Genomic DNA, 22,494 nt, shown 5'->3' with positions numbered 1-22,494 from the left:
AGGCCAGAAATCTTACCTGTTATTACTTGGAGATTTTATTTCAGCAGTCATAGGCTGGTAACTTTAAAAATTGCACCAGGAAGCTCAATATTTTATAGACATCCCCAATGAAATATTATCTGCTTTGCTATTTTATACACAGCAAGTTAATATGACATACAATACAATTAAAATGTTTCATTCCAATTTCTATTTTTCTTGTACTTTCAAATAGACGTGAATTAAGCAGAAGGCTTCATACAGGTTAAAATCTGAACATAAGTTAGAAGATTGTCAAAAGGTTAGTAATTTGTATTTCTGAATCTCTTTTTAATCAGTCTGGTGGCCAGGTACAAGGACACAGCTCAGGAACTGACATGGCTGTCAGAACGAGGGCAATCAGAGAGGTGAGCCAATATGCAGTTTATTAACTACAGCTCAAAGAAGGCAGCTTTCCTCACCCTTTTACACGGAGGACAGGGCAGGATCTGCAAAAGTGACACCATGAATAGAAGAGGAGGAGAAAACCAACTTCCAAAACCTGGAGGGAGAGGCCATGGAAGCGGCATAGCCATTGGTGGCTGCTCAGAGCCTGCACGGTGGGAAGGTGTCAGCTGCAAGGCTGGGAAACCTGCCCTTGGAGGGGGAAGGGGTGAGCAGAGAATTAACCTCAAAGGCATTGCGGGAACCCAAACACAGATGTTCTGGCAAGTAATACCACCTCCCTGTGGACTAGGAAACAACCTGATAAGAGAATGCATAAACTACTTTACTGCTGTGATTTCAAATACAGCAATGGAGCTTTCAGTGCAGAGAAGGAAGAAGAAGTTATCATACCTGAAGAGGAGGGTGAGGAAGGATGAGGGCTGTCCTCCTGAGCACTCCCTGTCTGCGAGAGACCCCCACCTACTCCGCTTTCTTCAGTAATGTTAGAGGACCCCGGTGTTGTTGACCTGCTGACAGACTGAGACTCTTGATCACTTCCAGATCCACGCCGCTCATCGAGACCACCTTGAATTATTTCATCTTCTCCTTTCCTGTCTCTTTTGTGGACCCTGGAGTGAACGACCACTTGGTGGTATGTTCTAAAAACCCTCCCGCAGTCTGGGCATTCAGTTGGCTTTTCTTTTATGTTTCCATGACTTTGTAAGTTGTAATCGAGTCCCTGGTTCATACCATGTGACAAAAAATCTCTACTGCCTTCTAAAGGGTCTAGTTTGCTTGGCAAGTCTCTCTGATTGCCCATTTTAGTGCTGTGAACCAAATCAGCAGGCATTTTCTGCTTAGAGCCATCTGCTCCTACTAACACATACTCCCGCTTCTCCTTATCAAACATAACTCCAGCATTTGCCAAAGTGTCTTCGTGGCTGCGCTGTATCTGCTGCTCTTTAGACAAAAAGCCATGTTCCATGGCCATTCCCCTTGCCATAAGCTGCCAGGCCTGATAGCTGTTTACTGGATCCATCTCTGCTGCTTTGGCAGCAGCCTGTAACCTTTCTATACAGCTGGATTTCAGAGGAGGCACCAGATTGAGACAGCCCAATAAGGAATGTTTATCCCCTTCGGCAATACTGTGGCCAATGCCAGAAATGGGTGAAAGGAGCTTCCCCAAGACTTCTTTCTCTTTCATGGGCATATCTCCTTTGTTGTAGATTTGATTTTGGTCGCTTAACCTCGCTTTGTCAGGAGGAAGAAACCCACTCTGCAAACATGACAGATATCTTGAATACAAATTTGCATGAGCTTCCTGGGACATGCTGCTGATGGAGACAGGTACTTCAGGATCGTTAGGAGATTTGTTCTTTACAGATAACTTATTCAGGTGAACTTTCATGTGGTTTTTAAGAAACCAAGGCTCTTTGAATCGCCTCCCACAGATCTGACAGCAGTGTTCAAAGGAATCCTTGTGCTTTCTCATGTGACCTTTTAGGAACCAGGCTTGGCTAAACACTTGGCCACACACCTCGCAACGAAACTCATTGGTGGATTGCTCCCCATTGCCATTGGAGCCCTGGCCCTGTGCTGACTCTGCAGTTATGTGAGCCTTCTCCACGTGGCTGATCAGCTCCTCCTCCTGCGAGGCGGCAAAGTCACACAGAGTGCACTTGTAAGGCTTGTGTAGGATCCTTATATGCCTGTCCAGCTCTTCTCTCTTCTTAAACTTGCCTTTGCAAAACGTGCATCTGAACCCGGCTGTCTGAGCGACAACTTCTTCCTGGACGCTGACCGGCTTTGGAGAGGGAACAGGGTTGGAAATATCAGGAGTGTTGTGATTAGGTGGCACAGACAAGTTACAGTTTGCGAGCGGCATCGGCTGGGTGTGCTGCTGTGCCTTCACATCAGGTCGTGGCTGCAAGAGACTGCTCTTCATCTGCTTGTCCCGAAGAATTGCTCTCTCCTCCAGCTCATGTAAAAGTCTGTTTTCTTCTCGGACCCTTCCACGACCTTTGCCAAGGTTTCCAAGCTTGTGAGTACGCAGGTGTATCTTCAGGTTGCCTTTCTGAGCCGCTCTGTGGTCACAGTAGGGACACTTGAATGGTTTCTCTCCAGTGTGAGTTCGCATGTGTAGCGACAGGATGCTGTTAAACCGAAAGCGTTTCCCACAGAGGGGACAGGGGTACTTCCTGTTTTTCCTGGCGTCATCCTCGATGTCACTCATCTGGGACATAATCCCTAGGTTTTGTCCATTTAAGAACTGCTGCAGATCCACACGCCCGTTCAAGCTGGTATCAACCTCTCTATTGAGCTGGTTTGCCAGCAGGGCCATCTGGCTGCTGATGGGCTGGTTTGCTATGGACATGTGAGTTTTGTCTTCTAGTGGCACTGATGCCTTCTCCTCGGGATTCTGCCTGTTCTGAAGCTCCGGGAAGGCATGGCTGAGCTGGGAAGTGATCTGGTGCAGCTTCTGACTCATTGAATATTGCCCATTGAGTATGGTGCTGTTGAGATGGGCGTCAGCTTCTGGCACAGCTGAAGAAACACCAAGGCACAAACTAGCTTCCTCCATCTCTGAAAATCAGAAGATATTTTAGATTCAGACTGTGAAAGAGTTACAAGCATTGAATCACAGGCGTGGAGTTTGCATTTTATGTCTTTCCTGCTCATATTAATGTAAAGGAATTAGTGTAAAAACAATTAAAAGTGTATTAAGTGCCAACTGTGCTACACAGTTTTGATCATACATGTACTCATTCTGCATGAGTGCCAAGAACTATTAATTACTACTTTAAAATATGCAACAATTTCAAAGTCTAGTTATTACAGAAGGGGCAAAGGCTTTTAGCACCTCCCTTGTCCTTCTTGTGAAACTGCACCTGTCTGCATTTCTAAATCTATAGAAAAATAATCTTATGCATCTCCCATTTTCATTAAAAAAGCCAGCATAACCCCCCCCAAAATTAGAAATCCATTTGTAACTTTTGGTTCTGTTAGCCATATTCAATATATTACACATTCTACAATGAGAAAGATAGTTTTATGATTTGACAAAAAACCGATGCTATGATATTTACTGGTATACAATAAAACAAGATAATGTTTTGGGAAAAAATAAAGGACAAGCTTTAGAACAATAAAAGGGATTTTGCTTTAGTCAACAAAAAGTGCAGTAATATCTCATTAAGCTGATTAGTATGCTGCTTAGAAACAGTACTAGGTGCTGTAACACATGATTATAATCATAAAAATCCTTCAGTGTTTGCAAGTAAGCATTAACGAGGTATATTAAATTTTAAGGAGACTGCGACTAGCAGCTTTGTAAACCTCAGAGATTAAGATTTAACCCTTCTGTTACAAAACATTGTTATTTTGTCATTTTGAAACTGAGCCCATCAAAAGGCACGCAAATTATCTTCTGCCAAGTCTTTTAATTCATCCTTGAGAATCTTCAGATTTCTGTTTCCAGGAAAACTTGCCAGATTATACAAGGAATATCTCTGTCCTTCGATGGTAAGACGTGATTTAAAACACTTTGATTTGTTTTAAAGAGCTCTCTTATGGAACTAGATAAAACCAATTAAAATCTGGGGAAGGTGTTGTGGAAAGCCTCAACAAGTTTAAGAATTCTAATAACTTTCCTAATACACAGTAATGACTACAAATTGTAGCTACACTATGTATATTGCAGGAAATTAGAATTCAAAGCTGTTTGTTAAACACAAGTGCTCTGTTCTGGTCTGCGTAATTGTCCACAATAATCCATCCTTGCCACTTCTCTACTCTATAACAGATATAATGTATCTATAAAATTCTGTTTAAAATATAAAGTTTCACATAACCAATTCATAAACTATATGATGCTATAAGGTTATATTAGACCACAATTAAGATTTTTGTTGTTCAGTGGAGTGATTTGACACTTTATTCACTCACAAAACTACTGAATTCTATAGGTTCTTAGAAAATTAATTTGGTCAACCCTCTCTTTGGCTTTAGCCAAAAGCATTTTTTCACTGTGTCTTCTACAAAGGCTCCAGGCACACCCAGGGTGGACACCATTCCTCACACAGCTTCACAGTGGCCACTTGATAGACAATTCAAGGTCCAGACCTGACACATACTTAAAATGCATGTAATTGTGCTCATGGGAGCAGTCCAGTAGACTTCAAAGGGTGACTCTTGAAAGCAAAGTTCTACACATGATTAAGTATTTGCAGCATCAGGGCCTAAAAAAAAGCATAGGAGGTCTTCGAGGGGAGACCTCTTTGGTCCTGACAGGATGACTGAGGTTGTGACACAATGATCTTGTAAGAAGTACAGGAAAGAGTTATATTCATGTGTATTAAAAAAGAACTTGAGCTACCTAATTTTGCCCATATATATATATATAGCAGATCTTTTTCAAAATTTAACAGTCCTCTGATTCAGGTCACAGGTTGGGAACCCATTATTTGCATGCTGTCACTGTTATTATTTATAAAAATATTAAAGAAATCAAGTCCATAAAAGGATCCCACTTTTGGTATGCAGTGTCTGATTTCCAAAGGTACAGAGTAGGAGAACATAACCAAGCCAGGTGTTGATCTAAGGCCATGTAGCAAGCAACGAAAATTCTTAATATCCATTCAAGTTTTCTGTGCAGCAGACGACAGTCATTAAAAATGTGGGTACAGACAAACAACTTTTTTTTTTAATTTTTGAAAGTTTGCTTAACTTTTGGAGCAAAGCAAATTTCATGTTCAAAAGGATTAATTAAACAACTTAAGACTTATGGTCCTTAGGTCTGCCATTGCTTGAGGTTAACTGAGATTTTGAATATCTGGCTATGTATTTCTTAAAAAAAAATAACAAATAGTTTCCCAAATAACAACACGAGAGGAACCCCAAAACCTGAATCTACTTTTTGTCTGGATTCCACACACCCAGGAGTGTTATTTCTCCCCACCATGCTTCAACAAGGCACGTTGGCAAACAAGAACATGACAATTCCAGAAATGCATAGCATGTGCTGACACACACATACATTGAAGAAGGTTTGGAAAGGTCTTTGTCAATTGTCATTATTCTATAACAACTTAAAAAATGTTGTCTAAATTTCATTTTTGTTCAATCTCAATAGGACCTGGTGCCTTTACATGCTCAGAAAGGTTTGGGTAGTTAATATTAGCATTTTATGCTGTATCGAAGCTTGGAAATGCTCACAGATCCCAGTGGAATTTATTAATTCTGATGTTTAACCCTAAGCATCAGTTCAAATGTATGGTTATTTGGACTGGGGAGGTGTGTTTGAGATTTTAGTTATTCTGTGTCACTTTTCCAAATATAACTTCAATAAAGTACCAACAGCAGCTGTAGGGAACATAGTAAGTTTTCCAATTTTTCTATTTTGCTATTTTATGTCTTCCAAAATCATACAGAAATATACAATGTAGAATATAGAGAGAAAAAGTGGAGGGAAAAAAAAAAATAAAAAAAATCACAGTTTAGAGGTTTAGAGGAATACCAAATCCATAATTTCTCATTTAAAGGCCAATAATTTTGGATCAAGCTGGGGGGGGCCTAACTCCATATGGATATTTTGGCATAGGAAATGTTATACATTTTTTATTAAATATGCAGAAAGGTCAGCAAAGCCTCTGCTTAGTGAGCAGCAACCAGCTCTGAATGCCGCCTACTCTGATCAGCTGTGCAGTTTCTGGGATCCAGCTACCACAATCTCAAGATGTATTCTTCACTTAAATTGCATTTCGCCCCTCATCTGCCCCTGCTTCTTGCAGGCCTGTTGCTTCCTCTGGCTCTGAATTATCTCCTCTTTTCCTCACTCCAACCTGGTTTCATTTCAAAGTATAACCACAGCATTGAAAGTACTGGCCTGTGAAATTTCTCCTCCTGCCATGCCCAGTTACAGCTTTTCTGAACACAGGGACCTTGCTATCGTTCAGCTTTCACAGAAATCACTCTTGGTATCCCTTAGCCCTTTCACAGCAAAACCTACCAAAATCTCATCTGGTATCCACATGCAAGACAGAAAAATGCACATCCTCATCCATCATTCCACTATGAATTAGATAACTCAATCTAATTTGCCTAATTTCTCAAAAAAAAAAAATTGGCAATTTCATTCTCTCCCTCTTTATCCATCATCCCTGTCTAGATCTATGGCCAGACAGGGTTACACCAGGTGGGGTAAGGGGCTTTCATTCCCCAGTGAGGCTCCTACAGGCCATGGTACCCACCTTGATGACAATGTATTCAAAAATAAAAACTCTGGAAATGTCAATTTATAAATGCTACTTTGATGGTCCGTGATAGGGAAAACATCTAGCTTTCAATTTTAAATACACAGTCTATCACATTATTTTCATGATCCTGATCTCTCATATAAGGAAAGCACAGAATGTTTTGCCATCTCTCACGCTGGGAACAGAAGCACAATGTTCTCTTTAGTTAACAAATGTTTACAAAATGAACTGCAAATCAAATTTGAGATTGTTAAGAAATTTAAAATATGTTTGTTGAAGTTTATTTAGTAATTTTCTGACCTTTAGTTATCGCAAATGTTGTGTAAAGTCCCTCAAGACGTGGCACCGCACCAGAGCATGTTGGGATCAGGAGTTGTTATGGGCTGCACTTTCTAACCTAAATAAACCTTCAGCTCTTGCCCAGGTGAGTTGCTGTGGCCAAAAAGCCCCAACCTGACCCTGCTGCATACACAGGCTACAGCTCAGCTGGGTGCACACTGCACTGGGCAGGGCAGGAGCACCCTTGGGAAGCACCACACCGACCATCCAAGAGCATCTGGCCCTGTACTGGGCAGGACCCCACTCCTCTGAGGAGGAGCTCAGCTTATGAAACTCATTATGGGATACAAATATTATAAAAATACTCTCTCTCATTCCCTACATAAAGGTACAGTGAGACATTCAAGTCCCTTTGATGATACTAATAGTTATTTTGATTTCACTCACATTTTTGCCCTCAAGACTATTTCCTGTGATATCAATAGCGAAAGTTCTGGCTTTAGCCATTTCAATTGAACACACAGATTTTATTTAACTATTTGAAATGGATTACTGGAATTTAAAACCAATTATGACACCAGAAATGTCTGTCATCACAACTACATTAATGTAATACGAGAAGCTGAGCTTCCTCTTTCTGGAAACAGAGAAAAAAAAAAAAAAGGCAAGCAGAATGACAGAATTTAAAGATAAATCTATGCCTACGCACATATGTAAACATATGCAGGCACATGCATATCTGTATACAGACACATATGTGCACACACACACCTGTTATCTTTGTAAACAGATGGACCAAATTCAGCTCCTATTTACACCTGTGCATTCCTGCTGGACACACACACACACACACTGAAGCTCTCCTCTCTTCAGTGCTGTAGAGAGAACAATCATTTTAAAACCACTGTTGTGCTGTTATTATAGCTCAGATTAGGTTAGTTAAAAGATTTACAGTTCAGTAAGCAAAGCAATGCTTTACAAGCTCACGTGTTTAAACGACAAGCTCGCTCTGGCCCTGATCCTCTGAGCAGTTAGAGCTACATACACTGTTACTTATGCTGTCAGAATATAGACCTGGTATTTATCTTTCCAGCTAGAAAAATTCACATATATCTACATTATCTTGTGGTCCACCAGCAAATTCTAAATACTCCAATACAGACTGCTTCAGTTCTTAGCTACTCGTAAACAGGTATTGCTGAGATCAGAATATATACTGAATTTTTATTAAATATTGTTCTTAATGCTGCAGCAGAAGCAGTTGAACTAAGGCTGTTATAAGCATAATACACTCCTGTTAAGAAATACAGAACACCAGACTACTGAACCCTTTCAGGGTCATTAAACAGCTGTAAACATTATTACAAAAATAAACCAGAGATTTCATGCTTACATTTTAGCCCAGAGCTTGGTGTGCTGAGCAAGTACATTTTTTTCATCTCTTACAATCAACGCTGGTGACATTTGGGCATCCAAACAAATTACATCACAAATATTACTGAGGTGGGTAGGATACCGAGCAGTTTATTTGCCAGATGATTAATATATAAACAGTAGGGCAGGATAAATGACCTACTCTTCTTTGACTGATTTGTAGGCAATACTAAGAGACATAGATGTAAATAGTTAGATTTTAACAAAAACATGTAAGCACAGAAGGGGAGGGGAGAGATCAGCTGTATTTAATGCCATCAGGACAGCATTATCCGGTCTGATAAAATGAAATAAACAATAGGCCAGATTCTATTCTCATTTTACTTATGTAAAATAGAGTAATTGCATCAACTTCATAGGGGTTTTTGTTAAGTAGGTGTCCTGTTCCTTGGGGTATAATATAATTATATCAGGAGAAGATATGGTTTCTGAAGTATAACAGGATGCCTTTAAAAAAAGAAAGTTGGCCTACAGGTAACGTGTCCTATCTATTTGTTTTTATTTAAACGTTATTAAGCCTGGCTCGGTAATTGGCTCTCACTATTAGTGACATTAGCACATTTAAGTTTCGTAGGCGTTGCAAAGCACGCGTAACTTGGCATAACTGAGAGCTGGTTTGATGCAGGAGCGGAGCCCAGCGTGCCCGGAGCTCTGGGGGAAGCAGGGCTGCCCCCATCCCACAGCCCCAGGAGGCTCCAGGGGCTGCAGCCTCACACCAACACCCATCCTCCAGCGCCCGGGACCACGCAGGGGGCAGGCATCTAACAAAACTGTAGCTGCTTTGTAGTGCTGATATTTAAACAAGCTGCTTATTGATTCCAAAACAAAGTACTCCTTTAGTAACAACAGAGCCAACTCATTCCACAACAGTTTTTATGTCTTAAAGAAGGGTTAGCAGAGGGATTTTGAAGTTTCAAAAGTCATTAGCAGACAGAAAATGGTTTGCTGAGGCTGTACTGCCTTTGCTCTGGGCTGGGAAGAAAGCTGCTTTCTAAAATACCTGTTACATCTGCAGGGTACTTTCTAGTTAGCACAGCCTTTGGGACTGATAACTGATCAGTGGAAGATAAATCACCAGAACAGTCTTTGCTTGGTAGCACCCATGGAGTGGAGGACTGTGAACTGTTTGTGATCACAATCTAGGAAGATGAGCACAGAGGAGAGGAGAGGTCATTTATAAATCTCACTCACAGATTAGAATAGAAAGATTAGAAGAATGCAGACAAGCTGTTTGATTTATTGCTACTTTGCATGTGACTTAGCAAAATCTGTTTTCCTTCTTATTTATTCTATTTCACTTGCATATACTTAAGAAGTCAGATCCAAAGAAGAGAAAGATAAAAAATTGGTACTGAAAGTTCAGTAGATTAAAAAGTTAAAAAAAAAAACAAACCCACATGATTTTTTTTCCAGGCACTGGTTGCATCTGGGATCATTATTTTTTACCTTATAACATTGATTCTCATTTCACGTTTTTTTTCCTAGTATTCTTTCAATGGCAAAAGTAAAGATAAGAGTGGTACCAAAATACATATTAGAGCCTTATTTGTGGAATGCTTCATTAAACTAAAGCTTCTATTACTTTAGAAACAGCATTTTTTAAAGTAAATTTGTTATTTTCATGTAATTTGGAATGTATACAACTGATTAAACCCTCTCCAATTTGATCAATTTCCTGTAGCTCCTATCTGATCATTCACTTTAATTAATCTAACTGGCATCCACATCAGATTGAAGAAACCTTAAAATTAAGCTTTTAATGAACCACTTTACCATCACGGAGTACAAATAAAATAATAAAATGCCTGGAAGACTTTGCAAAGCATATTTATTATTTCATTTTTGTCATTTTTACAGCATGGAAAGGGCTCTGAATCTCCTGTTCTCATCTGAGGACACTGCACTGCGCTGGAAGTCTGCAATGCTCTAACCCATTATATAATATTAAAAGATACATAATGTTGACCCTATTAATGCTGCATTCCTCAGACAGGAAACTTCCAAATAAAAGGCCAAGCATTTCAGCTGGGTGAGGGCAGGAGGATCAGGCCCCCTGAACCAATTACAAAGAGATCAATAAAGAAGAGTTAAGGCCACAGAACTCAAAGCACAGTTTGAAGCAATTTAAATCCAAAACTGTAATGCTGGGTTGAAGATTTTTTTTTCATTTCACAAAGGCTTAGACTCAGATTTTGTGCACAACTAAATATAATGTCAAATGTACATATGTCCCAAAGATCAAAGTATGATTGACTGTGAAATATTCATATGCGATAGCCCAGCGAGATTTTGTTCGCAAGGGCACCTGTCAGAAGCATAAGCTTGGATACAAATCATCAAATAAGTATGTAAAATCATTACTAAAATCCAGGCATGCAATCAGATAGTCAGTTGTCTGAAACTGCTGGACTGTAGCCAGCACAGTGGCTCAACAGACTAATGCTTTGGTCTTTGCAGATCCTCAGGGCCCTGGTTCAGTTCCTCCTGCTACTGGTCAGGTCAACTGTCTGTACCTAGTGTTGACTTTCCTGGCACTTAATGCTAGGAGCAAAGCAAAAAAACCCGAGTCCATAAGTTGCCTTTGACCTGAGCCACAGAAACATCTGCTGGTTGAGTCATGAACTGCTTGTTGGCCAAGTTTAACAGGATCCGAGCCTGTTGCGGATCAGCTCTCTCAGCAGTAGGTGTCACTGCAATAAATAGATGGATTTCAAGGGACAAAGACACACATTGCCAGGGAAAATGCATAAACAGAACATCCCTGAATGGACAGAGTTTCAAAAAGGAGTGTGTGGTGCAATTAGACTTTTCCTTTAACTTTATGCAAAATGGTGGAAATCTGGTTTAGGGAGGAATTAAATTGCACGAGTGGGATTGCCAGCAACAACTGCACCGTAATTCTGTCCTTTAGTCCTGTGTCACAGAGATCCTTTAATTCACATTAATCACCTCCCTGCAATCCCAGGTCTATTAGGTAAAGACTTTTACAGTTAAACCTTTAAAAATAATAATTAAAAAAAAAGCTCTCTAACAAATTGAGTCATTTTCTCTAGTAGAACAAAAGACCTAGTTATATGGCAAGACACTGCACACTCAACCATAGTTGTAGGACTGAAAGACCACAAGGTTAGCCTATTTTTTGTCAAACTAGAAAGCCCATACCCAACCCTATCTGCATATAGAACAAGGAGAGAGAGAATACTTGTAACAGCTTGAGGGGTGGGAGGATGATGTCTCAAGTATAGATTTAATTAATAGAATGCATATTTTGAAGAAGCAGTAACCAATTTATATTTGAAATAGAAATATTTGGTATGCCAAGTAATATCACAGAGATGTCAGCCAAGTCTACACCATATTTGGTTTCATTATCACAAAATGGTTTGTAGGATAATTAAGGATGCTCCAAATTGCATGCTATTGAGTTAGACTGTAGACAAAACAATGCATCACTAAGCATATGCGCTACCTGTGATGACATCAGGACAGAAACTACGTGCCTAAGAAAATGTCTTAAGAAAAAAGATCGATACATTCAACCTCATGTAACCTGTCGCACATGAAAAAGAAATTATGTGACAATACATATTCCTAAAGTATATATATATATAATACAACTGCATTTATTTCAGTTCCAATAATACTGAATGGGAAACAAAAGAGACAAAAATAGAGAAAAGGAGGAAAAAAGAGAGAATGAAAAGATAAATTGCTGCATTATTGAAACACATTAAAAAAAAAAAGTCACCCCCATGAAAAGCATAAAGGGCCACACTACAAATGTGGAAAGAACTCCTCCTTTCCCCCCAGCAGCTGCTGAAACTTCCCCAGCAGTCACTCTCACCAGCTCCTGTTCCCAGTATTCCCTAAAAGCCTCCAGCACATGGAACCCCAAAGCACACTGTGATCAATTCAATCCAAGAGGAGACGGACACCTTTGCTAAACGTTTCTTTGCTGGGTACAGAAATACCCAGCATCTTAATACCATGGAAATGGAAACAGGTAGAAATACAGAAGTAATTTGCCCAATTTTAGGGTTCCCAAAGAGCTTAAAGGGACCAAGTTTTTCAGAATTTCAGCACTCTAGAAATAAGTATCCCTAAATGATCATTTTTACATCTCATTTGGAAAAAGCTTGCCATGTATCTTGACTTAAATAGATGGCTCATCCTCTGTAAAGAAGCCAGGGACAGCATCCAGGACTCTTGACTCCCATTGCTTAGTCCAGTATGCCAGATAGCTTCCCTTTATCAAACATAATCAGCTGCTGAAAAGGCTGGGTTTCTTTAGCTTATAGCAAACCTGTTAGCATAAAACTTTTTTTATCCTAGAGAGAGGTTTTTTTGATTTTTTTAGTAACAGAGACTCTCAGCTGTTAATGCCTTCTATCTCCAAATTTTATCTTCTTTTTTCCCTCAATCCAACTGATTTGTCTTCTCCCTATAACACATGGACTTGGTGACAAAAATTACCATACATAATTTAGATGGTCATAATGATTCTTAAATACTCATCATATTAGTTTAATACTAATTTCCAGGAGGAGAAAAAAACAATAAGCAAAGCTGAGAAAGCCATAGTCTCAGTGGAATGAGATGGAGTAAAAGATGCAGTTGAAATAGACAGGGATGCTAGAAGCAGGTTGATGCTGAAAAAACAGAGCAAACGTTTCTCAGAACACCCCTTATGTTTGTGGTCTCCCAAAAAGCAGAAAGAGAAAACTCATTAAAGAATTAAGTGGAAAACATAGATGAGAAAACGCCACACAGACTAAGGCACCAAAAAAAAAAAAAAAAAAAAAAAAAACAAAAAAAAAAAAAAAAAAAAAAAAAAAAAAACAAACCAACAACACAACACCTTAATTATCATAAAGTAAAATGAAACAGAAGAAAACACCAATTCCCTTTATTCCATTGGTGTTGTGTTCTGCCCATATTCTTACTGATATATCACTGTTTCTTTCATTTAACTTTATTAATTGATAACAGTCATGAACACAAGAGCAGAGCTGGGAACTCTAGGGCCAATTTGTACCTCCTAACCTGCTTTCCCACTGATATAAGTGTCTCAGGCTTAGCAGGGTGTGGCTAGCAGTCACTGCACTGCTCAGACACCCACCCTGGGTTAGGAAATCTCCACAAAAAAAGCTCTTTATCATAGTCCTTTCAGAAAAGCAAAAAGAAGTACATCACAGTGCTCTTTCAGAGGGAGGAGGACAACCTGAAACAGGAACATCTATACGAAAAGTAACTGACTTGGGGTATTTCCCTGTATTTTCCCAGCTGCTTTTAAAATCCTCTCTACCTGTTGCAGTGAGATTTTTCTGCCTCTTCCTCTGAATGATGGTACCAAACAGTTGCAAGAGTTTTGCAGTTAAACCAAGGGAATAACAAAGATGTCACACAAGTCACCACATAAAAAAGCCCCATCTTTGCAGTGCTCTTGGCTGCAAGTGAGGTGCAACCCCTGAAGGGAACAGAGAATCTGCTCCCCTTGCCCTGGAGGATCAGGTACAGGAAAGAAAATCGCCTCATGCAACTCTCAAAGGAAGCAGAGATGTGAGCACTATGGTGAAACAGGACACATGTTTAAGTGCAATGGCCTTCAGGATCCAACTGGGCACCAACTGCTGTTTGGGCACCCCTGTGTTATCTGGGCTCAGTTGCTTTGATCATTAATAGAAAGGGCACTGAAAACTTGGCAGACACATGGCAGCTAGATGAATGGGGGGGGAGAAGGAATACTGTAAAAATGCAGTAACATTTCAAAGCTATCCACAGGATAAAAATCCTTTAAATAATTTTGATGTTAATTGCAACATTCCAGGCCCCTGGCTGCAAAGACAGCCTCTCATGGTGATAGGCGAGTGGTAACAAAGCTGACAAAGAAAGTCTGACAAATGCAATCACAGGATGACAGACCCTGGCAAGTTCAATTACGGTTGCAAAGTCAGGTGGGAGATGGACTCTGCTGACTGTAATATATCCTTAGCAGCCAGCTCTGGCCACATACAGCTCTGACCAAACTCCTTCGAGTGACTGACAGGGTCCCAGGAGCCTTCAGTCCCACAGCAAGCAGAGAGCAGCTACAGTTTTATCAGAAGGACCAGGGACTAACAGGGAGTGCTTTACTGCAAGATTTCAACACAACACGCAAATAAACACCATAAACTCTCAGTGAAACTACTTCAATCCTCTCGAAAAGCCTGTGCAAATGAGCAGCTTGTGTTCACTTTCTCCAGCTTGTGTAAAAGTTCACTCAACATCAATTTACACTGCTGCAAATCAGTGTGAATCCAGGTAACTCCAGCAAAACACGAAGCCAGACAAAAGGAGGAGAAAGGCTGGGCGGCTCAGGTTCAAGGACCTGGCCATGGGAGGCAGTGAGTAGGCTCCCACTACTCACAACAGAACCATCAGAGAGATTCTATTCCTGCAGGACTGAATCCCAAATGCTCCAGAGCTGTGAGCATTCAGGAGCTCCCGCACAAAATCCCTGCTTAGGCCATGGTATTGCTTCTGTTGCCCAAGCAGAAACTTGTTTTTCTGAATTCCAGCCCCTTGCACCTACACTTACAAATTTGGAGATCATTATACCTCTTTCTAATTAAAAGGATTTTCATCTCCTTAGTTTTATACTTCAGAATAGACTAACTATTCTTATTTGATGTGAGAAAGAAGTAGATGTATAGAGCAAATTGTGGCTTCTTCATACTTCAGTGCAAAATAATCTAAGAATTTAAGTCATGTTTAATCAAAGTATATGGCTTCCTTGCAGCTTCATTTTCTTTTTTTTTTTTTTAAGTAAACAAAGAAAGAAGTATTTTCCCAATTTTTGTTGTTAAATTTTATTTTCCTAGTGAGTTTTTTAGAAAAAAAACCAAACTCACACTATTATTAAACAGCTTCTTTGTTCTCTTTCTGGGTTTTCCAAAAATATTGTAAAATGACAATGGTATAAAAATTATACTGTAAAAAATTTAAGCACTGTGAATGAGCAGAGTTATTCATTTATATCCGTAGCTTATGAAATGCCCATATCATGTATCCTCTATCCAACAGCAGACTCTTTTAGCTTCAATCACAAGAGCTAACAATATGTTATTGATATGATTTCAGGAAGCTGTCAGCAGGCAGCTTTGCTTTCAGCTCCTCAGCTCTGGTGAGAGCACACAGAATGTACCTGTGCCTCTCCCGCAGGAGAGCTGGCAGCGAGGTGCACATTCCTGTCAGCTGTCACAGAGGAATAAAGAGAAACCTAAACAGGTCTTCTTCTCCAACTGCAACCTCACAGCCCTTACAGAGTGAAGAGGCACTGCTGGTTTCACTGGGAATGCTCAGCAGCACCACAACTCCAGGTGTCCAAGGCTGATCACTGTCCCTGCAGAGAGCTGGGGTGAGGATCAGCAGGGCAGGTGCCCCAGGCACTGCTGTGGGCCTTCACTCTTCTTGCTCCATGGCCATCTCCTCCCCCCGCTGGCCTTTCTCAAGTTTCCACCCTCCTCCTGTGCCTTCCAGTTCTGCTCAACACAAAATGAGTAGGAAGATGAGTGAACAGGGGGTAACAGAGAAGTGTCTGCCTCTGCAGGAAGCAGAGGGGTGAAACAGCGCCTGAAGCTTTGTACACCCAAGCCAGGTCTCCAGAAGCTGTCAGAGCCTGACTCCTGTACATGGAGATATAGGAGGTGTAAATAGGGATGCAAATCAGGACCCTTGGTGTCCTGGTTCACCTGGTCCTTTGGGCTCCCTTCAGTAAAAGGGGTGCAATCAAAACGAGGGGTGAGGCTCTTCTCCAAAGATGCAAACGTCTTCATTTTAACCACTTCTGCTGGAAGGAAAAATAAAGTTAGCACAGAAGTCCAATATTTTATAGATTATATTTATGTGCTACTTTATTTTCAGGATCTAAAGAATAATCACAAATGTCAGGAGCCACGACAGGTAAGCTAAAAGTGCAGCTCTTTCCACTTTAGGAAATCAGTGGGTTTTAAAACTAGTTTTCGTATTGGCATACAAGCTTTAATAACAAAAGAGTATATTGTACTATTAGATGTTGGTCATTTTTTTTTGTCTGACGAAGAGCAATAACAGGCTGCTGCAGGAGTTAGCACAGTTTGGGTGAGGGTTTTTTTCTTCCAAATGATCAGAGAAAGTACTGTAGTTTCAGGATGTGCCTCACTTGCTCTTAAAAGGGTAAAAGAAAATATTCTCCTAGCTACTCTAAGCTTGCCATATAAGTATTATGCTGTTACAGATTTCAAAAGGTTAGCTTCAATGAACCTGACATCAGAATAACCCAAAATAACCCATTCAAGAGAAAAGTAAGAAATAATTGCTGTTTTCTCTTTTTTTTTCCTCAGCTATATTGCTATAATGATTTTGCATAACAGATTGAACAAAGTGCTGTTGTGACAGGTGGTAGAATTCAGCTAGTAAGCACAGAGACAGGGTTCAATTTAGTTTGTGAATCCTTTAATTGTTGTGCAGCTAATTAAAGAAGGTTCTTTACACTCGCAAGTGTTTACCGTTGCTAGTATGCATACATGAAAAATTAAATTGTGCCTTCAAGGGCTGAGAACTATAGAAAAATCATAGCTGATTCTGCAACATGCTTACCAGCTCAAAATAGCTGCTTTTCACAATTGGAATTTGTAAAACTTTTTGCTAAGCAAATATAGAGCTAATTAGAAGTGTTCGTTGGACCAATTAACATTTAAATAAATAAGCCATATTGCACATTTCACAGTCTTTATTTAATGATGCTTCTTAACTCTTTGGAAAGATTCCTTTAAGTACAAATAAGTTGTCATAAAAATGAAAGACAAAAATAACACCATAACAGTATATTCTATGCTTTTTTCTTTTTGCCTTGAAGTCTTCTCTAAAACTCTATACCTGTTACTGGGGAAGGGGGAGTACACAAATCTGGTTCCTTCTTTCATCTTGTCAAGTTACCTTTCCACCTTGTTGAATGCAAACAGAAAAACATACTTGATTACTATTTAAAGTGTTATGATAGCTCTGTTTGTTTTGCCCCATGGAACAGAATCTGTTTTAGACAAAATTTTCTTACTTTTATCTCATAAAATGGCCATTCCAGCCCAAAAGAAGGGTGTTCTCAGAAGAGACTGCTCTTAGAGCAAGAAAACACAGCAGTTTGAAAGTTGGATAATACAAACAACGAAGTGACAGAAAAAAACTAAATCTCCTCTGCAGGCCTGCTGTTTGCATTCCCACAGCAAAACCAGCGCTGTTGTTATACCTAACCCCAGGGCTGCAATTGCCTGTCTCTTTGGGGTCAAGTGATATTTTGCTTTCAAAACAACTGTCTTTTAATTTAACAGTCCCTTTCAATCAATAGGACCCCTTCAGTCACGCTGAACATACATTTTCCCTCTCTCTTTCAACCTCCAAACCCCTACCTAACACAAAGGTTACATTAAAAACAAGGGGAAGGCTTCTTTCTACTTTTTTCCAAGATGCATTGCACTACCTTGTAATCACACTAAGAGCTAATGTGGAAGGACTCATTGTTGACCTTGGCTTCCAGCACAGAAAACCAAATTAACAAGGACCAATTAACATTCAAATAAAAAAGGAAGATTAACAAAGAATACTCTGCATACCAAGAGGGTAAAATAAACTGGAGGAAGGAGTACATTATCTCCCTCAATCAGGATGAGTGGAATTCTCCAGGAAGGACACCAGCCCATCAGAGCATGGATGCAACATGTAAAAAGGCTGCTCTTTCCAAGGCCTGATGAGCTCCAGAAGGAATGTGGCTGTGTGTGAAACAGGCAAAGCTCTAACTTTGGAAAACCCTTGGGAAAATGTGCAAAGACCCTAAAAATTCTGGTTCAAGTCAAAGAGAAGTGTCCAAAGAACATTCAACAGCCCAAGAGGAAAGTATTTTGGAAGCCTGTAGAGACTGGAAATTTTGTGGTTTACAATGTAAATTCCATTACACTCCACCTGAAGGCTCCAACCTAAATTTTCGTACTTATTAGGTAGTTGTTCTGGGTACTGAGCTGCAAAACACATGTAGGAAGTTCTCAAAACTTCATGGTTCAAAGTAAACCTGTCTCTATACAACTTTAATTTCATAAACCTCTTTAACCTTTCTTGGGAGGCAGTGGGGCTGTGTAGCCCAAAGGTAGCTGAAGCTGTAACCCTGAGCTGCTTGTCGGGAATCTCTGTGCCAAGGATCAGAAAATGCTAATGGAAGGATGAAAGGTGGTTAAATCCTTTACCTTCATCATCTTGCTCTTCCTGCAGGCAAATCTCCAAAAATTACTTTAAGCTGGCAAAATTTCTCCACCATACTTGGATATCACTACCACAACAGAACAATTAAATTCCCCGCTAACTAATCATCTGCAAAGCCCTTCTCCGAAAAGGAAACTCCTCCTACACTAAGGTTATGAATAATTCTCAGAAGGTTACAACATGATCTATCATTTTAAGTATTTGGATCTGGAGTACTGGTTCAGGCCTCTAACTGACAGCCACCTTTATGAATAGTTAAGAGTTCACAGAGATGATTATCATGTACTATTTAAATATGTATAAAGGACAAAGATAATAACAATACTTTGCACTTTAATAGAAGCTTCTGTCTGAAATTCTCAAAGGAGAGCCAAAGTCCTCACAAATGCACACTCACAGCCCCTCTGACCTGCACAGTTGGTCATTGCTATTATTCCCTGGAATCTGCTAGGCTATTGTTAAATTTCTCAAAAAATTATAAGGTCTGCCTTAATTTATAAAGCAGTTGAAGCTTTACTAAATGAGTAACTCAAAGTGAATCACCATTGTGGAGATGTTGATCAGTGCCTTGTGCTGGAGCAGAAAACAGCATGGGACACCACGGGATGCTTTGCAGATCCTTGGCCCCTGTTCTGGTCAAGGAGGAGAATCCTCCTCGTTGCCAGGCTGAAATGCCACTGTCTGATCAGCACACTGTCCAACTGGGAGAAAAGCATCTCCTGCTACTCTCCAGGAAGAAGCCTTTCTGTAACCTCAAAAATAATTTTAGACTTTTTTTTTTTTTCCCCCAGTACTAAATCAAAAAGAGCAAATGTGGGCTCCACTTGAAAGCCAAACTTTCTTGCATGAAGAACATTTTTCTGCAGTTTGTTACAGATACAGGAGGTTTTATACTAAAAAAATGTTTTAAGTAATTAATTTCTAAATTCCCTGCATTGATGAAGTCAGCCTCTCCTCTGACCAAGAGGCTGAAAGCAAGTGACTCTCTCTACTATCTCAAAAAGATCAGAAGACTTAATCATGCTCAAGTGTATCTTTTACAGAAAATATGAACAGAGCAACTAAATAGAAACAGAAGTGTGAAAAACAGAAAGCCCAGATATCAGTACCAATCCAATGCAACTATAAATTCTGAAATGCTGCCAAAAAGTTGGTTGTGTTTGCAAACTGGACCTGGACAATTTGAACTTATGCAAATGGCATTTGTACAGCAGTGAAACCAAAGGTCCTCCTGACCTTAAGGGCATATTTACAGAAGAGTTAACTGATCTTGAATAATTCCATCAATGTATTAAGAAAACATGTCTTACTTCTAACATTACTAATGTGTTTATTATACAGCTATATTTCTTAAACAAGTACATCTTTTAAGGAAGTATGGAAAAGGAAAAAAAAGAAAAAAGTCACATCCCAAACTACCCAAGTTTTTCTTCTTTCTTTTACAGTACCAGTTTTCCTTCAGCAGTTTTTAAAAATTCTCATAAGTGTCAAAGAAGAACAAATTACTTTCAGATTTCTTGCAGAGTAAGAGTAGTAGCAAAGAGTAGTAACAAATACAACAGTTACAGAGAGAGAGAGAGAGAAAAGGGGAAAATCTATTTCAATGTGATTGTTTTCAAATACCAGAACTAAGTGGGAATGAGCTGGTATCATGAAATCCCTCTGCAACAGGCAACTTCTCTTGAAACAAAATGCATTGAGGGAGAGAGCTGTATGATCTTTTTCCACTGGACACTTTGTCCTGTAAGACAAGTCTGTGTTCACTCCCCCTTTTCTTCTCTAAAAATTATCTCAACATATTTTCCCTATCAGCACTGTAGTCACTCTTAACCTTTTGTGGTTTTTACTTATTTGTTTGGGTTTTTCTAATTTGGTTTGGAGTCATTTTGTTTGTTCGTTTGTTTGTATTTAAATTTAGATCAATTTGTTAAATCAGACTGATAAAGTTACTGAAATAACGCCCCAAGCCTCTGGCTGCAGTACGACTGTCACAATGGAACTCTGATCTCATCCTGGCTCCTATAGCTAATAACAAACAGCAAGAGACTGAGCTCCCTCAGCTCAGATATAGCCATCCAAAGTCAAGTTAAATTCAGCAGAGCTTTCACGGATTCAGAAAATCAGAAAATTGGTTTACCACAACTTATCACAGAGTAACATGCTAGCACAAGTTAACTGATTCACAGTAATTTTAAGTGTACATGCTCTTGTCAAATGCGATGCAAACTTGGTACAGTTTTCAGTGTAAGCCAAATTTCACTGGTTTCATTCGGGCTAAACTAACACACTGCTCCTCGTGTGCTGGGAGGCAGGAACCACCACAGAGACAGCTACAGCAGCTGACAGCAGTAACCTGGCTATGGCATCAGTGCTTACTGCTATGTCCTGGGGTCTTTTGCCAGGGTTAAGAAAATCAGGTATTTCAAACCACAATTTGTTTCATTAAAACACCTCTGCTAAATTTTTCATGGGAAGTTACCAGACTTTTCCAGAGGGACCACCTGCAGTGGAAGTTTCACCAAACATGCAACATGCTGGCAAAAGTACATAATAAAAATCACAAAGCATCCTAGGTCCCTGATATGCAGAGATACCAAGACCTAAAACAGTGGAGATACAAATTTTAAAAATATACTTGATAGACACAATCCAAAACCAAGTCGGTGACAGTCTTTTCAATAAACCTCATGAATTTTGGTTCAAACTCACACTGAATCAGCGACAAAGTTTTATATCCATATATGGATCTCAGGGTGGAATTTCACAGACATCTGAAGCTTATTGTTGCAAATGACGACCACATATACAGGAAAAAAATATAATTTTCCCCTATCCTGCAGTCAATGCAGAACACAAAAATCAAGGTGGGCCTCTACAGTTAAATCTTCTTTTTCTGAAAAGGTATTTCAATAAATATAAACAATCAGAATTAAAACCAAACAACATTGGCCTGTAACATATTACTTACAAAACATTTTAAAGGAAAAAAATTACACCCACGTGTAGTTTTACTATAAACCACACATCATTTAACTACAGCAACACACTGTTCCAGAGTTTCTCTAACAGATTGGTGAGGGTTTCACTCTTCTTTTCCCTGCTCAAAAATATCTTGGTAGTACTACTGAGTAGCGATGGAGCATGAAGCTGGAATACAGGGAGAACAGGGAGTCCTACCTTACACATTACTGACCAGCTAAATCAGGTTTCATGAATGAAAATAAACATAAAAATTCAAATGGAAAAGATATCCCCAGAAGCTTCCAGTTCTTCATGCATTATTTCACTGACAGTGGAATGCTCTTCCACTGGTGGCACTGCCACCATCAACCCAAAGCTCTTTGAGATACAACAGCAGTAGAATGGAGATGGAGTGATACAGAGAAAAGACAGTAACTAAACAACAATGCACTAGAATTATTCCTAATGGTAATTATTTTCGTCTTTTTTTTTTTCCCCAGATACTAAAACCAGTATTGAAAAATTTTTATTCTATCTTTGATTTGATGTGTGCAGCAAGGAAATATTTGGTTCAGACTGATGTGTCTGTGTTGTTGGTAAGAGAGCAGGTACAGTGTCTGTGCACACAGGAGGGGTCACACTCACAGAATCTTTTTCACTGCACAGACAGTATACGGGGCAAAGCATGAATCTACACATACAAGTGGAACTCTGCTCTGGCTCATTTTAATTGACGAAAATGCTCATGAACAAAGTTTCTGCATTTTTCCTTTTTGTTAATTATTAATTTCATGAAGCAACTACAAGGATCACTATCAAAAATAAGTACTGGCTTTTCCTCAAAAAATCCTCATAACAATTCCTATTTGTTATTTCCTTCCAACATTAGCATTAG

General features: G+C 39.5%; 1 protein-coding gene across 9 annotated transcripts in view; it reads right to left on the bottom strand.

Annotated features, from left to right (window-relative positions):
- Positions 1-22,494, bottom strand: part of ZNF536 (zinc finger protein 536) — a 342,702-nt gene that overhangs the window by 182,325 nt on the left and 137,883 nt on the right. For 8 of the 9 annotated variants that reach the window (XM_040075265.2, XM_040075270.2, XM_040075263.2 and 5 more), the window contains one exon: positions 817-2,988. In XM_040075265.2, the coding sequence (XP_039931199.1) occupies positions 817-2,986 (2,170 nt within the window). In that variant the 5' untranslated portion in view covers positions 2,987-2,988. Of the gene's footprint in view, positions 1-816; positions 2,989-15,302; positions 15,893-16,102; positions 16,198-22,494 lie in introns of those variants that run through there. The other variant, XR_005702620.2, reaches the window with a different exon arrangement.

Source organism: Hirundo rustica, chromosome 11 (assembly GCF_015227805.2).
Source record: "Hirundo rustica isolate bHirRus1 chromosome 11, bHirRus1.pri.v3, whole genome shotgun sequence".
In the NCBI taxonomy this organism is placed as follows: domain Eukaryota; kingdom Metazoa; phylum Chordata; class Aves; order Passeriformes; family Hirundinidae; genus Hirundo; species Hirundo rustica.
The sequence above is the reverse complement of the archived record's forward strand: the minus strand, read 5'-3'. Positions and strand labels throughout refer to the sequence as shown.